At 37.9% G+C, this 15,195-nt stretch overlaps 1 protein-coding gene across 1 annotated transcript in view; it reads left to right on the plus strand.

The window, feature by feature from the left end:
- The window catches only part of ERICH1 (glutamate rich 1), a 69,157-nt gene extending 56,465 nt beyond the window's left edge, over positions 1-12,692 (plus strand). The window contains exons 4-6 of the mRNA XM_068678467.1: positions 4,603-4,977; positions 7,349-7,543; positions 12,108-12,692. Of these exons, the coding sequence (XP_068534568.1) occupies positions 4,603-4,977; positions 7,349-7,543; positions 12,108-12,181 (644 nt within the window). The 3' untranslated portion in view covers positions 12,182-12,692. The remainder of the gene's footprint in view (positions 1-4,602; positions 4,978-7,348; positions 7,544-12,107) is intronic.
- Positions 12,693-15,195: the final 2,503 nt, after the last annotated feature.

A 15,195-nucleotide genomic window follows, 5' to 3' on the forward strand; every position in this document is an offset into this window, starting at 1 on the left:
CTAATGTAAATCATGATTTTTAATATTTTTTTTGAGATATAAACTGGATGTGCTGACTTTCCATTATCAAAATGTACGAAGCAGTTTTTATAAACTGAGTCTTCATTTCAGGTCTGTTCATTGATGGAGCTGTGCCTCTTCTGTTAAAGTGACATGCAGTTTGCATGGAGAAGAGTTTTAAATGCTTCACTCCAGATGAGATAAGTTGTTAGTTGATGACTTTTTCTTCTGGTGCTATATTTCATTTTTCGGGCCACTTCCACATCATTCTGTCCGGCAGACTACTGTGACAGTGGAGCCGCATGGTAAACTGCATCAGGGAAGGCTAAAAATAATAAGGCAGGACAAAAATGCAAACAGGTATTTTCAAATCTTAGTTCCTGAAGAGAGTGTTCTTACCGAGGCTGCAAGGAATGCTTATCCCATTGTGATGACCATGGCTAGAAAATGTTCACAAGCATTGTTTGGAAGCTACTCTGCTCAGTCTGACTAAGGGCACCAAGTCCAGGCTAAGCAGGTTAAAGACACTTGCCTCTAGATAATGAGATTATGTGATAAATTAAGCCACCTGTGGAGCAGAGATGGCTCTTTGGAGAGAGGTGACAGGCCATTATGGAGCAGAGAGAGAAAACAAACCATTAGCTCTTGTGGATTTAGGACAAGCTGACGATACAGTTGTGGTTATAGTTTGCGTGGTCCAAAAGCTGGTGTTTCTGTCAGTGTTACTGAAGTATCTAATCAACATGTTATTCAGATTGCTTGTGTAGTACACATGCCATGTAGTTATAGTTATGCCTCTTAGACACAGCAAGCCTCAACAGTCCATGGTAAAAATTATTGCATCCAAAGTCACACCTCCTGAAATTTTATCAGGCCCTCCCTACTGCTTAGAAATGTAGAGAGTCGGTCAAAAGGGTTTGTGCATAGAACAATGAATTTTTTTCATTAGTAAAAATTCAAAAAATACAGGCTTTTTTTATGAAGCATTTTCTTCCATATTGTTAATTTTTGTAAAAGAGACTAATTCTTCTCAGTTAATGAAAGCAACCTGTCCAAATTCCCTGTCTACATTTCCTCTGTAATTAAGAAAGGAAGGGAGAGAGAGATGCAGACCTTTAGGGTGTATTTTTATCCCAGGTGGTTTAGGATGAGGCAGATTGCTTTAGGAAGCTTCATAGAATCATAGAATCACAGAATGGCTTGGGTTGGAAGAGACCTTAAAGATCACCCAGTTCCAACCCCCTGCCATGGGCAGGGACACCTCCCACCAGACCAGGTTGCTCAAAGCCCCATCCAGCCTGGCCTTGAACACCTCCAGGGATAAAGCTTCCAGCCTCTCGGTTTGTTAGCAGGAGCACAGGTCTAAGTGCGCACTAAGTATTTACTTTTCAGACAGCTCAAGTTACAGGAGGTGACTCCCCCTGAACATTTCATTTAATGTCACTCTGAGGGCTGTGACTTAAACATTGTGGTTTATATTTCTTCTACAACTCCTATTCATGTGCTAGCATAGCCGTTACAGCCTTGCTGCCTGTATAAACAACCATTTTGTGAATCCCATTAAGCTCTTGGCTTCTGTGCTTACCACACACACGTGAATTCAATGAGTTAATTGTATTGTTCAGAATTTAAGTGTTTGCTTGTTTCTATTTGCTTGTGAAACTGCTCAGATTAATTAGATGTCACCTTTGTGCATGAGGAGGCAGAAATAAAGCCCATTTTATTAATCTTTGTTTCAAGTCAAATAATAGATATCTTTTGGGCATGTCTGTGGTAACTTCTGTGAGAGTCATGTTCTCTTCTGCCAACATCTTATGCTGGGACTATGCTATGAAATAAAGCGTGACAAGCTTGAAGAGTACAACAGATCTATTTAATAGCTTTGTAATATTGTTTCTGTTATTTTCCACGCTGTTTCTTTGGTATGCAAACAAGGTGGTTGCTGATTTGATCACTGATACTCACCGAACAAATGTTTTCATAGTGACACCAGGTCCATGGAAAGCAGGCTTGGGTTTTGTTTTGCTTTTCCTGCATTGATAACAGGTCACTCTGACCGTAGCCACGAGTTGTCCAAATTAATCCCCTTTCTGTGCATTGTTTTGCATTTATCAGCATCTAATTGTATCTGTTCCTGATGCCAAATCACTATTAGTTCCCACACAGGGGGTAGTAGTTGAGGCTGAAATCTGCTGACTGTCCAACAGGGAGGATCCTGGAATAACTGAGGCAAAATTTCAGTCTTACTGAAGAGATGTTATGATATATTGGAAATATAAGTGATATATAGAGGAAAGAATGTCAAAAACAACCTGCTAGAGGACTGCCAGGTTAACTCCTAAAGAGAACCAGGTAATGTCTTGGATTTGATTTGTCTCCTGTGTTGGAGGAAGCTCAGCACGGTTCTGATTTCCTTTCAATCAGGCATTTATCTTAATAACATATATATGGGAAGAGTAAATTCATTCTACATTTTGACAGCTTCACCCCCTCTGAGACCTTCTGCTGTCCTGAGCTAGCATGGATAAGGAAACTTCTGGATTTGACTCAAAACTTCAATTATCTTAAGCCCTCTTCTCCCTTGTGTACCATCTTTTTAAGTGGTTTCAAACCAACAGAGGGTGCTTGACTGCACAACGTGCCTTAGTTTTGCTGTGATTTACTGGATCTTCAATGCTTAAAAGGCATGTTGGGCCACTTTGCTGAGAGCACGAATTAGAGTAGCTGTGTTAGCAGACTGCGTGTTCAGGTTCATCAAGGGATGAGAGATTTTAAGGAGGAACAACGGATCCGTGTTCATAGGGGAATTCACCTACTGGAACAAAAACACTCCCGTGCAATTCCAAAGGAGATCTTAAGATGAAGCACCGATGTTTTGTTTATGTTATCTTTCACCATTCATATCTGCCTTCGGTTCTGATATTTCGTTCCTACAGGACTGCACAGCCGTTATCTTTCCCACATCCCATATGCCCAAATCATGTATAAAGATATTTAGCTCAAATACCATGCGTGCAAAACATTCCACGCTGTGGGTACAAGGTGACGTTTGGTGTGTCATTAGCACGCTGTGGTGTTCAATTACAATACAGCGGATTTATTTTTACACAGCCTTCTTCATAGAAAGTATGGAAAATTGCTTTGCGGTGAGTCATCTGTCAGCTAAAGAACTAAAAGTCTTGTAGCGATATTTAAAGAGAGAAAGTGGCTCAGAGCTGACAGAGTTCAAGACAGAAAAAGAAACAGAAATGAAAGAGAGGGCCTCCGACTCTGGAGAAAATAGAGGCAAAGACTGGAGGGGGAGGAGTGATGAGGAAGCCGAGCACGCTGAGGATGTCAGAGGCAGTTCAGGACACTGCAGAGCATTTGGAAACAGGAGATGGGCTACAGGTGTCTGCTGCATGACTCCGACGTTGGGCAAGCAAAGATCCTTGACCCTGAGAGAATGGCATAAAACCAGGAAAAAAAGCCCACTGGGCTCAGCACATTGTAAAAAAATTTAGAAATGTGCAGGCAGAGGTTGAGGGAAGGATAAATGGCTGAACCTTCTGCAGCAAGGCTTTGGAAGAACATTGGCTCTCGGGGCTCCAGGATTAAATGTGTGAGGGTTTCGTTAGACTATGGAAGAGGGGATTTCAGTTAATTAGACAGGAAATTATTATAGGCATAAATACAGATTTCTGCAGCAGTGCAGTCAAAGGCAAGATGGATTCTGGCAGTCTTCCCTTGCTGGTGCCAGGAAGGCTTACATTCACAGGAGAGTGTGTGTGGGAGCAAGTCAGTTCAGGGTCAGAGATGACTTCAGAGTTCTGGCTTTGTGCACGGTGATAAGATCTGAACAGAGCAACATGAAAGCTGTCTTGGAGAGCAAGAGGGACTTCCTTCCCTTGACATTTGAGCCTTTTGAAGAATTAGCTCGTAAGGAAATTATAATATAACAAGGGAATGGCAGAACCAAGACAGGCTGCTAAAGAGATCAGAGATTACTTGCCAAGGTCACTGATGCCCTGCGTGCTTTACCTATAAAGCTGATGTCCAAAGCTGAGCTAGCAGGAAGGTATCCCAAAGGGAAATGATGTTTAAGGAGGAGAAAGTAGAAGAGTCAGAAACGGATGAGTGGTGTTTTTAAGGCACAGAACTACCATGGAGGAACGCATCAGTCTTTTGTTGTGAATTATTTGCATTCTTGCCTTCTTGGTCAATCTACCAACTGGTTGTGTGGACCTCTTGGGGGAGCTCCTCATCCCATGTCCCCCAGCATGCCCATATTGTTTTTTGCCTTGGTAATGCTTTTGACCTCACTCTCTGCGTAGAACCACAGTATCTGCCTTAAGAGAGTAAATGTGATGTAAAGTATATAGCACAAAGGACAGTACAGTCTTTTCTGAAAGCAGAAGGGAAAAGAACTTTTCTTACTCTCTGCATTCACAAAAGTTGGCTTTGACATTGTAGCACTGAAAGGCATTCTAATCATAAAAGTAAGGTTAGAGCCACTCAGACGTCCCGGAGTTTGAAGGGAGTAATATTTCATTGTATGCAGTTCCAAAATGCTTATTACAGATCTTCTTATTTACAACTATCATTTCTCTTTTGAATCTGCAGAGGAGTATCAAGGACAAACCAAAAGAAAACGCATTCGAAGGAAGAAACAAAAGAGCAGTTTGCAAAACTCTGAAAGTCTGCATGGAGAACAAACAGAATCCGGAATGCAAGAGACTCTTGTTCAAGATAATTTACAGCTGCAGCAGATAGACAGCCCCAAAATAAGCAAAAACAAAAAGAGGAAAATGAAAAAGAAGCGACAGAAAGAAAAAATGAGAGCAGCTGGCTTGCTAACAAAAAATACTGGTGTGGATTTTACATATCAGCCTGACAAAAACAACAGAGAAGGAGCAGCAGGCTTAAAAGACATAGATGAAAAGGCAGATAGCATCCTGGATTTCTTGCAGGCAACACAACAAATTTATTTTGCTGACAGTATGTATCATTTTCTCCTTTTTTTTTTTTTTTAAGTATTAGCATGTTGAGGAAAATAGGTGTCTGGTTCTTATTTCTGTAGAATGGTCCAAATCTACCAGAGAATTATCTTTTGAATTTGTAAGAGATGCAGATGCTTAGCATTTGTCCCATGTCCTGGTGTGTACATTAAAGCATCCACATCAATGTAGAAAACTGTGGTCTTTGTTTCTCCGTCTTTGAAAATGCACATAATATTCCTTTCTCATTTTTAAAACATTTCAGTGTGCTTGGGTAAGTGTAGTGGTTTAAATGCACCAAATTCTTCTTTTCTCTGAAAGCAAACATCCAGAAGGGTTACTTCCTTTCAAAAAGCTCCAAATGAGGGCAATAATTGCTATTCTAAACTACTTTCATGCTTGCTATCTCTGAACCAACCTACTTTTTGAAAAGCTCTCCTTCCCAGGGGGAGATTTATTTGTAATGTACAATGAAATCTAGACAGACTGCATCCAAGAGGAAAGAGGAAGATACTGTTGGCATTGGGAAAGGGTATTGGCATAAAGTACTTGTGAATGAGATGAATGTCATCTGATGTTCAATGCACATTACATAGCACTTTAAATAGGATTACATGGATATTTTCCCTAATGGCCTATTGAATGCTCATTCTGGACACTAAAATCGGGGAAATTCATATTGTTGTAGCTAAGTATGTTTTTCTGTTGCCCTCCAAAACAGCTGTTTGTATGGTGCTTATGTCATGAATGCCTTCCAGAAATAATGATGTTTTAATGATAATTAAAATTATCTGTACATATACCAGCTTGTGCTGGTATCATCTAGAATTAAATGTTCTATCTTAAACGCAAGATAAAGCATTCTTTAGTTGTTCAGCTCAGAACATAGCTTTAAAATGATAACTGCCTTGTAAAACTGGAAAAAAGCAGTGAAAATATTTTCAAAGTGCATGGCCTTGACTGTCTTTGTGGAGCTACATGAAGATTAAACAGCTTACCTACCTGTATGAGTCCATCTTCAGTCAGAGCTGTCAGCCCCTACTCCCATAAAATTCATCTCTAGATTACAGAATTACTTTAAAAACCCTCTTAGGGTGACATCAGCATTTTCATTTGTTTTTCTTAAGATTTATATACAGAATTTTCTATGCTTACTGTTACAATATTTCCACTGTGTCAGGTCTTCATACACTGTCTAGCATTTGAAAGCCATCCTACTTTCTGGCTAATGTACTTCCATCACCAGAAACAAGGATCTTACTACTTCAGTGTATAGCTAAGTAAACGTAAACTACACTGCTTTTTACAGTTGTTGTAGTGTAAATCCGGAGTATCGGAGTAAAACTGTAAACTCAGTTAACCATTCTGTTGTTAACACGTGGTCCAGAACAGAAAACTGGTCGATTGTCCACAGCTGTGTCACATGTAGAATTTAAATAAAAATTATTTAGCTGCCCGGCTTCCCAGGACATCAAGTTCAGGTTTTAGCAGTGGCAGACGGACTGACTCGCCCTGCTGTCAAACCTGCAGATCAGAAGGTTGGGCCATCTGCTGGTAAGATCTCACATCCTCAAATCAGTGTGACTAACTTTCTTGTTAGGCAAGTCCTAGTTTAAATATAGCTCTGGCATCATGCTGTTTGCCTTTTCTAGTTGAGTGACTTTAACACTCCCCCTTTTTTTTTTAGACAAAATTGGAAGCCATTGCTTTTAGCAGGGTTTTCAAGTGGTCACATTGGATTATACTTCTTGTGCTTATGTCAGAAAGCTGAATCGGGAAAAATCTATTCTTATCACTTGGTTTGCTGGTTAAAAAAAAAAAAAAGATTATAACTTATAAATATTATAACTTATAAAGGGAGTCTGGTTAAAGAGATGTTCCATTGTTACTGGAATGGGAGAATTAATTTGTGCTTTAGCACCATAGAAACAAAGTGTGTCCTTCTCTGCTGTGTCACATGCTGTAATATCCGCTTGTAAAATAAAAACATTAAAGTACAGTAACAAGGTAATTGGATGCCTCCAGAAGTGCTTTGCATTAGCTCCACACAATTGTTTCCTGTCTCCACGTGTGGATTTTTGTAATATGTACTGTATAAGAAGCAAAAGTCTTTTGTCTACTGTACAGTCTCGTCGTCATACCAAATTTAGATTCCTCTTGCATTTGTGTCATGATGAATTCTATTGTCCTTTTTACTTTTTGAATTTGGTATTTTCCCCTTATCATTGCTTAAATAATTAATGAAAAAATGAACAGACTGCTCTTTAGTACATGATGTCTGATTGTAAGTTATACTAAAAAGGAAGGCACTATCTTTGAAAATTCTCCATACATGTTGAATGTTTTTAATGTGTTTTCCCATTGTTTTCCAGATAAATCAAAATGCACGGATTCTGCTGTAAATTCAGCAACTACTCAAGAACTTTTACAACATCTTGAATCTCGCAACATATCTGCCTCAGATGTGACCCATCTACATCAGCTGAAATCCCTTGTATTGCTACAGGATATTGACAGACTGAATGATGCTTTGAAACAATTCCAAGAACATTCCATGATGCCTCCTGGTATGTACCATTCAGGCATGATCATTCACTGATGTTCTTTTTTGTGTGGATTAAAATTCAGATTTGTCAGAGGTTTGTATAGGGAAGCTGTAAATAATTGTGGTAAAAGTGGTAAATATGTGTTTATACAATATCTGAAAGCATATTTCCCACAGAAAATATAATAATAACCAAACAAGAAACAGGGAATTACAAGTACAGAAACTTCATTTTCTGCAATGACTGCAGAGTACAAGATGATTAAGGTTCTTAAAACACTTTTTTTTTTATAGTCTGAATTGTTTTAATATTTAGTCATGTTTAAAGCATATTTTAATATGCTGTCTTTATAATCTTTTTAAATAATTGAAATTAACATGTTTATCTTGGAGTTTTCAGTCATCCAGTTTAAGATGTATTTTACATGCATATGAATCAGTAAAGCCCATTATTTCATTTCATTTTTTGTTACCTACATGGCTTCTTCAACATATAGATTTTGCTTGCTAATTTTGCTTTACTGGTTTGTTATTGTTTAAATATAAATGTCAGTTTTAAGTTGCTAAAAACACTGTTAATTATGTAAAAAAGCAAAGTCTCTATAATAAATAACATAATAATGTCATTTATAAAAAGAAAAAATATTACATTACTAAACCCTTTCATCCCTGAGGCCCAAGTCTGATTCCACTCGTGTTCCTTTTGTTCTCTATTATATCCCTTGTAATTTTAGTAAGATTTCTTCTTGGACAGTTAATAGTTGCTCAAGTGATTGTGAGATGAGCACGTAACCCGTACAAGGTCCATAACAATTCATTTTTGAAGCAGTTGATATTTAAATGCTCATTCATACTTGTCATTAGTACATTTGTTGGTGGCAGCAGCCAAATCTACAAGATGTGCTGAATTTTCTTGCCTCCCAAGGAATTTAATCAGAGCTGAGAGCACTTGCTATGGCACAAGAGAATCTCAACCGTTTCAGATCATCCTCTAAGTTCTTTTAAAAGTAATGACTCAAATGGTAGTAGTGTGGTAACAGAGTAAATAAGATCATAGCTCTCAGATGCTTAGCAATAACATTCAAAGAAGAGATTGCTGTTCACAACATCATTAAATAATTTACAGCATGATAGTGGCCAAAGATCACAGTCAAGATTGGAGCACACTGTATGCTGTGTTTTGTTATAATACAGAAAAGAGGGAATTCCTGCCTGCAGAGCTCATAGCTGATAAATTTTGAAATGGACACTTTTAAACAGTTAAATATGGATTCTTCAAGATGTAAAAAAGTTCTGTGACAGCCCTCCAGGTTCTGATAGATACGAAGTATCCAGGTATGCATGGAACAAAATCCATCTTGCATTCAATCATCAATTTCAAGACTAGATTCTGTGACATTAATTCTTATCAGATAGTCTCTCTGGATTTAATACACACTTGCAAACTAAGCAGGACTCAGCAGGAATAGTGGTAGTGGTAATTGGCCTTTTATTAAATGACCTAATTCAGCTTCTATTGATTAAATCAAAGTGGAGCTGTTGAAGTGACCACATTCCTGATATTTCTTACAGGCCTTATCCAAATTCTACTGAATACAGTAGGAAATCTGTTGGTTTTGCAGCCTTCAGGCAAGCTGCTGTTTCCTTTTATATACCAGAAATGTCAAATTGCAGAGAGAAGAAAAAACAGAAACAAATTAGAAACACATCCATGCAACTACCCTGATTTTCAGGTGGATGTCTTTGTCACTTGAAAAAGCAGAAAACAATTTTCTGAGTGATGTTTTTAAATTCATTTATGTTTCTGATGGTACAGCCTGAAACTGTTTACTCTTCCTGTTGATTTTTTTCCTAGTAACTGTTGTCACTCCAGGCTCTAATCTAATCTCATGCCAGGTTCACAGTGGTGTAACTTAGTTGATTTGATATTCATGAGGTACAACAATGTGAGAAGAAAATATATTGCTATGAATTATTAAAGGATAATTGAACACCTGCTAGATATTAATTTAGCTCAGCAGAGTTTAACAATACATCCTATTTGTAACGGAGGAATTTCAGTGAATGAGAATATAATGCTATGAAATTTTACCTTGAATTAGCCTTTTAATTATATGTTTATTTTTACTATCTTTGTCTCAATAATAGATTGTCTTGCCCAGTTCCTAAAATTTTAGATTTCATTCCTAATGAGCAGGTGATAGTCAGTTATAAAAACTTGTTGTCTCAGCAAATTCAAGTTCTTGTAATAGAAATGCAGAGTAGGACTGTTTATGAAGATAAAAATGTAGACTACATCATAGAAATCTTTTTTTTTTTTTTTTAACAAGATTGTGTGCCTTTTTTCTGGTTTAGACTATTTTTACTGGGACATGATGTCCCAGAAGGAAAGGTTATTCCTCCTTAACATAATGAAAATAAAACAATTTTTCTTAATTTTAGCAGGGTGTATTATGTTTACAAAATGAACCCATTTTATTTCCTGTAGTTCAGGAAGCAGTATGTTAACCCTTTTTCTCTAGCTATGATTCTACTTAAGGTGCCGGCATCAAAGAAAGAATAATGGGTGCTATGTTTTGTCCAGTTTTTAATTTACTTCAATGAAGGAAAAGTGTTAGGAAAAAACACTGAGAAGGTATCTGTCTTTCTCATATAAATACACATTCTCCATTAGTAAACTACTAAGTAAACATACCATTTTATAACTTTTTTTTTTTTTTTAATTTTTCATTGATTGTACCAAATTCCATTTAGCAAGGTGATGCCTACTGGTGGCAGCCTTGTTTTTCTGAGTTACTTTTCACAGTACTTTTTACTGCTTTAGAGTAAGGCTGTGGACTGCCTAAGGTCTGCAGAAGGCCACAAGTTGTAAAACCACTGCTTCAAGAGCATGCTTTAGAACTTCCTTCATGCATCCTAGCATGTTATTTAGATTTGGAAACAGGGTTCAATCAAAAGAAGAAAGCAACAATTAAATAAAATCAAAGTTTCTGTTTATCTTCAGCTCTTAGATCTCACTATTTGCCATGTCAAATAAAGGTATAAGAAGTTGGGTCAGAAAACTTCTTCAGGAAGAGTAAATTGCCAAAGAAGTTGAAACAGATGATCAACAGTTATGTATTATATTTAGCCCTTCATCCAAGAGGAAAAACATGCTTGAAAAGAGCAAGAATCCTTATGATTAAGAGACACTGGTTGATCTGTCTAGTCATCACCTCATAAATGGGAGACTGCATAGCAGCTTGTACTTCAGTGATCGTACAAAATTGAAGGTGATCAACAAATTTTGTTTGCAAATGGTTAGCTAAAGTTTCGTTGTTCTCAGGTTTTAAAAAAGGAACGATGTCCTATTGCTATTTCCATGTATTTTGTAGTCTTTAATGAAAAACATGTAGCTCCACCTACAGTTCTCTCTAAATGCAGGGAACAGAAAGCTTAACAAGTCAAACAGACACACATTTCTAGTGATGGGAGCTTTGCTGGCCTCTCTCAGAAACCAGGTGGCCAGATGCCTTCGTGATCCTGCACAGTGCAGTGGGCAAAAGCAAAGAGCTGTACCTGGAAGTAATGCTCCATTTGCTGGTTGGAAACGATAGCTTTGAAATGAGGGCTACTTAATTCTCATTTCACATGAATTATTAAAGCATAGGTGATCACCTAATTTTAAAAAATATGTCATTATCTCCTAATTTATGAACTCATTTGGTTTCTACTCATCGTCATTCCATTATCTACTAACATTTTCCCTTTGTTGGTTAGTGTCAGGTCTCAAATATACTCTTCCCGTGTTGCCTAGGAAATTATCACTCACCAATGAGCTAGAAGCTTCTTTTAACTGTAATTTTTTGGAGATTTGTCCTTTATATATGTCTCCTTTGTGTGTGGGGATACATTTCACAGACCAGAAGTAATAGAGTTACTGTGCGCCAATACGGATACACAGAAGCCCTAAAATGATTAAATTTAACTTTTTTTTTTTTTGAATGAGCATTCAAAGAAAAGGAAATTAAATGTGAAAGTTGTATTAGCATAACATTATAGAATCATCTTAAATGTGATATTGTGTGATAAGTACCATAGAAATTCCTATCATTAAAAATAAATAAAGTTAAATAGATAAACCCTGAATTAAGATGGGAATTTGTGAGCTTTAATACAGCTATCTAAATGTGATTTAATGGAAAACTTATTCACAACTTGGACTTCTAGGTGCTACTGTAATGTAAATAATAATGTGTGAAATTACTCTCCAGAAAGAAAGAAATGGAGGAGATTGCACTCTTTTAGCCTTACCCATATGGTCAGATCATTTAAATCCTTTCTTCTGAATTAATGAACCATAATAAATGAAGCATTCAATAATAAAGAACCAAAATTGTATCTCATACAAATAACTGACCTCCTTCAAGAAAATGCACCTGTTTATCGAAAAATTCATATATATTAGCCTTTAAGCTCCAGTGTCTGTATTGTTATTATAGAAATAATGATAGCAAATGGAAACAGATGTTCACATAACTGTTTTTCTTTAATGTTCAGAAATGTTATGGAGATATTTCAGGATAAATATTTTTTCTTTGTTTCAGATCATACCAAGACAGTCATTACTCTGTTTCACTACTGGATTACAGATATCCTTCCTGTGAGGAACAGGAAATAAAGCCTTGCCTGGGCCCATATGTGCAGGGTTAAAATGTAATATACAAGCTCTTAACCAAGTAGCAATTATTCAGGAAGAGCAGTGTCAATATACATTCTACATCTTCAGGTAAATTAAGTATTTTTTGTTGTTAAAAACTCCAGAAGACAATAAACAGGGTACAACTACATATGATTTTTGTTCTTGGTCAAGAATTACACATATGCTGTATGGCCTGAATCTCCAGCTGGATGAGTGTGTATATTTCACTTTGGGATATGGGCCTTATCTGAAATGATTAAGTTTGTAACAAGTATTTTGTTTAAGAGGTACAGTAATTTTTTATGTTTATTAATTGATAGTTCCTTTCTGGAAGTTTTATATCTTGACTTTTCTTGTTTATGTGATATATATCTGTCTACCTGAAACACAAAAATATTGTATTTTTATATGTATTTTTATATTTATTAAATTGAAGCAAAAATGCATCTGAGGACTGTATTTTTGCTGAATAAACTGATGAATTATGGAAGTCTATAAATTTCTACATCTGCATCATGTAGGTACTCTTTGGAATTATACAGGAGCTTTTCAGAACAATTCCATTACCCAGTGTGTTACGATTTTGTGGGCTTCACTGACTGCAGAACTACAGAACTGGGTTCTCTTACTGATTACTGTGCTGTCCTTCTGCACTAGCATTTATCTTTGTGTAGATGATACAATAGATAATATCCATGGCATAGTTGTAAAATGATTTTGAACCCTGAAAAAAAATGCTTTGTAAGCGAGGGACTCTTCTCTTGGCTGAGTCATTTACCTGATAGGTGATACAGGGGAAGCTGTTTCATGTCCTAGTGTCTCGGTTTCCTCATCAGTACAATGGGGACAAAAATATTTATCTTTGCCAACATGTGCTTGGAGATATACTACTGGCAAGTACTGTATAAATACAGCATGTTTTTTGCTTTGTCTTTTTATTCTGTTGCCTGGTATATCCTATTGTAAGGCACTGTTTTAGTGATACTTATGTATATACAACCATACCTCTTTTTCATTAGTTGGAAAAAAAATAGAAGGGTCATGCCAAAGGATAGCAGGTACAGAAAAAATGGTGTTATGGCTAAGTCAGGTGCGTGCAACCCTGGAGAACTTGAGTTAGGTTTGTATCTGTTAGGAAAGATATCTAAACCAGGCCTCACACAGAGGAAACTAACAGCATATTCCCCGTTGTGAAGTTCCTGACTTGCTAACACATAAGCACTGAATTGTAGCTGTGGTTTTTCACTGAGCTGCTGTGTGCCTCAGCCCCGCAGCTGGAGAATAAAGAAAATGTCACTTGAATGTGAGCACCTAGGTACCCTATTGACAGACCCCACAGGAAATGAATCACCTCATCCTCAGACTGAGGTGTGAATGTTGTGCAGTGAGGCCTCGTAACCACACAAAAAGGGCATATAGCAGCTCATTAGGTAAGCATCATTTATCCCATACAGTGAAAATGAAAAAAATAAATGAAACTGTGTAATTAAAGACAGTATCATAAAACACAAGTCCAAAACAGGTAGAATTAGGACTGTGCAAACAACTGTAGTTCCTGCATTTCCTGATACTTGAGGTACTATGTTAAGGGATGCTATAAGGCTGGTGCCTTTGATGGGCTCCAGGACCTGGGGATTTGATTCCTGCTCCTTGTCTGCTGGAGCCCAACCTGGTGCGCCTGGAGACCTGGATGTCCCTCAGTCCCTCCGTCTCACAACGATGGATGCACCTGCAGTTCTCGTGTTTCTGACTGACAGACTGCAACAGTCAGGGCACCATCTTTAACAACACTCATGAGTAACCCTGCCAGGCCTCACATAAAATCTAAGTACAGACAATCGTCTTCTCTGCTCTGTTATAACCAAAGCTCACGTGAAAACACACATACCTTCACTTTCTAGATGCATAGGCATACTCACATTCGCGGATCCCTCGAATGTCAGCACGAGCACTCAGCCTGTCTGATATCCCTGCCTGAATCCTGGGCCCTCTCACCTGATCTTTGGGTCTCCCGGTCCTCAGGCTAGTCCAACCTGATGCACTCCATCCAACAGATGCACACATTCACACCCGTCACACAAACACTCTGATCCTTCCACTATCAGCCTGGCCTCGGCCTCTCTGCCCAGACCCTGAGCCTCCTACTCACTGAGTAGTCCAGCTTGAAGCTTTGTACATGTACACAGACACACAAATCAGACTAGGAGAAAATAAAAATACTGTTCCCCCTGGTTTCTGGTGCTGAGACCCTTGCTCAGTCCAGTGACTGGCACCACAAATGTGGAGGCTGCTGTTACCCAAGGTCTGTCTCCAGTGGCTGGTTCTTAGTTCACTTGCTCTAGCTTCTGCATCAGAGGGTATCTGGAATTTGCAGCACTCATGCAGGGGATAGAGAATGAGATTTACATGCAAAGATAGTTTAAAAGGATTCATTAGAAAATGGGATGGAGTGTGGGGATCAGGGGCAGAGTTCAGTTAGATAACTGGTCTGACTTGTGGCTGCTTACATGTGACTGCCCCCTTTTAGCCTTTCTCCTCTATTCTCCCCTCTTTCCTCCCCATTCCCCCTTTTTCTCTCTTTTTGCCTTTCTCCTAAACATTCCTTAATAAATTATGCATCGTCCCACAGGCCCTCCTTGTGTATCCATAACCCAGTTTATCTTTTTACCCCTTCTTATGTTACAAAGTCCAGATCGGTGATCTCCAGAGCTATGCCTGTAGTTTCTTAATGGACCATCAATTAGTGACTGGAGAGCTTTAGTCCTTACTATAATCTCTGTTATTGCTTGCTGTGGGTTTTGTTTATTGCTCTCTCTGTTACTTATGATTCCCTTTGAAGTGCAAAGGTCCTTGATCTGACATGAATGAACATTCCACATGCCCTTACAGATTGGCTTTGTAACCTTAGTAATGTTATTTTCACCTAGGGTAATGGATTTAGTTGTTGCATAAGCAGTTTCTTTATCGTCTTTTTTAACCCGTGTATGTCAAGA

Source organism: Anas acuta, chromosome 3 (genome assembly GCF_963932015.1).
Source record: "Anas acuta chromosome 3, bAnaAcu1.1, whole genome shotgun sequence".
In the NCBI taxonomy this organism is placed as follows: Eukaryota; Metazoa; Chordata; class Aves; order Anseriformes; family Anatidae; genus Anas; species Anas acuta.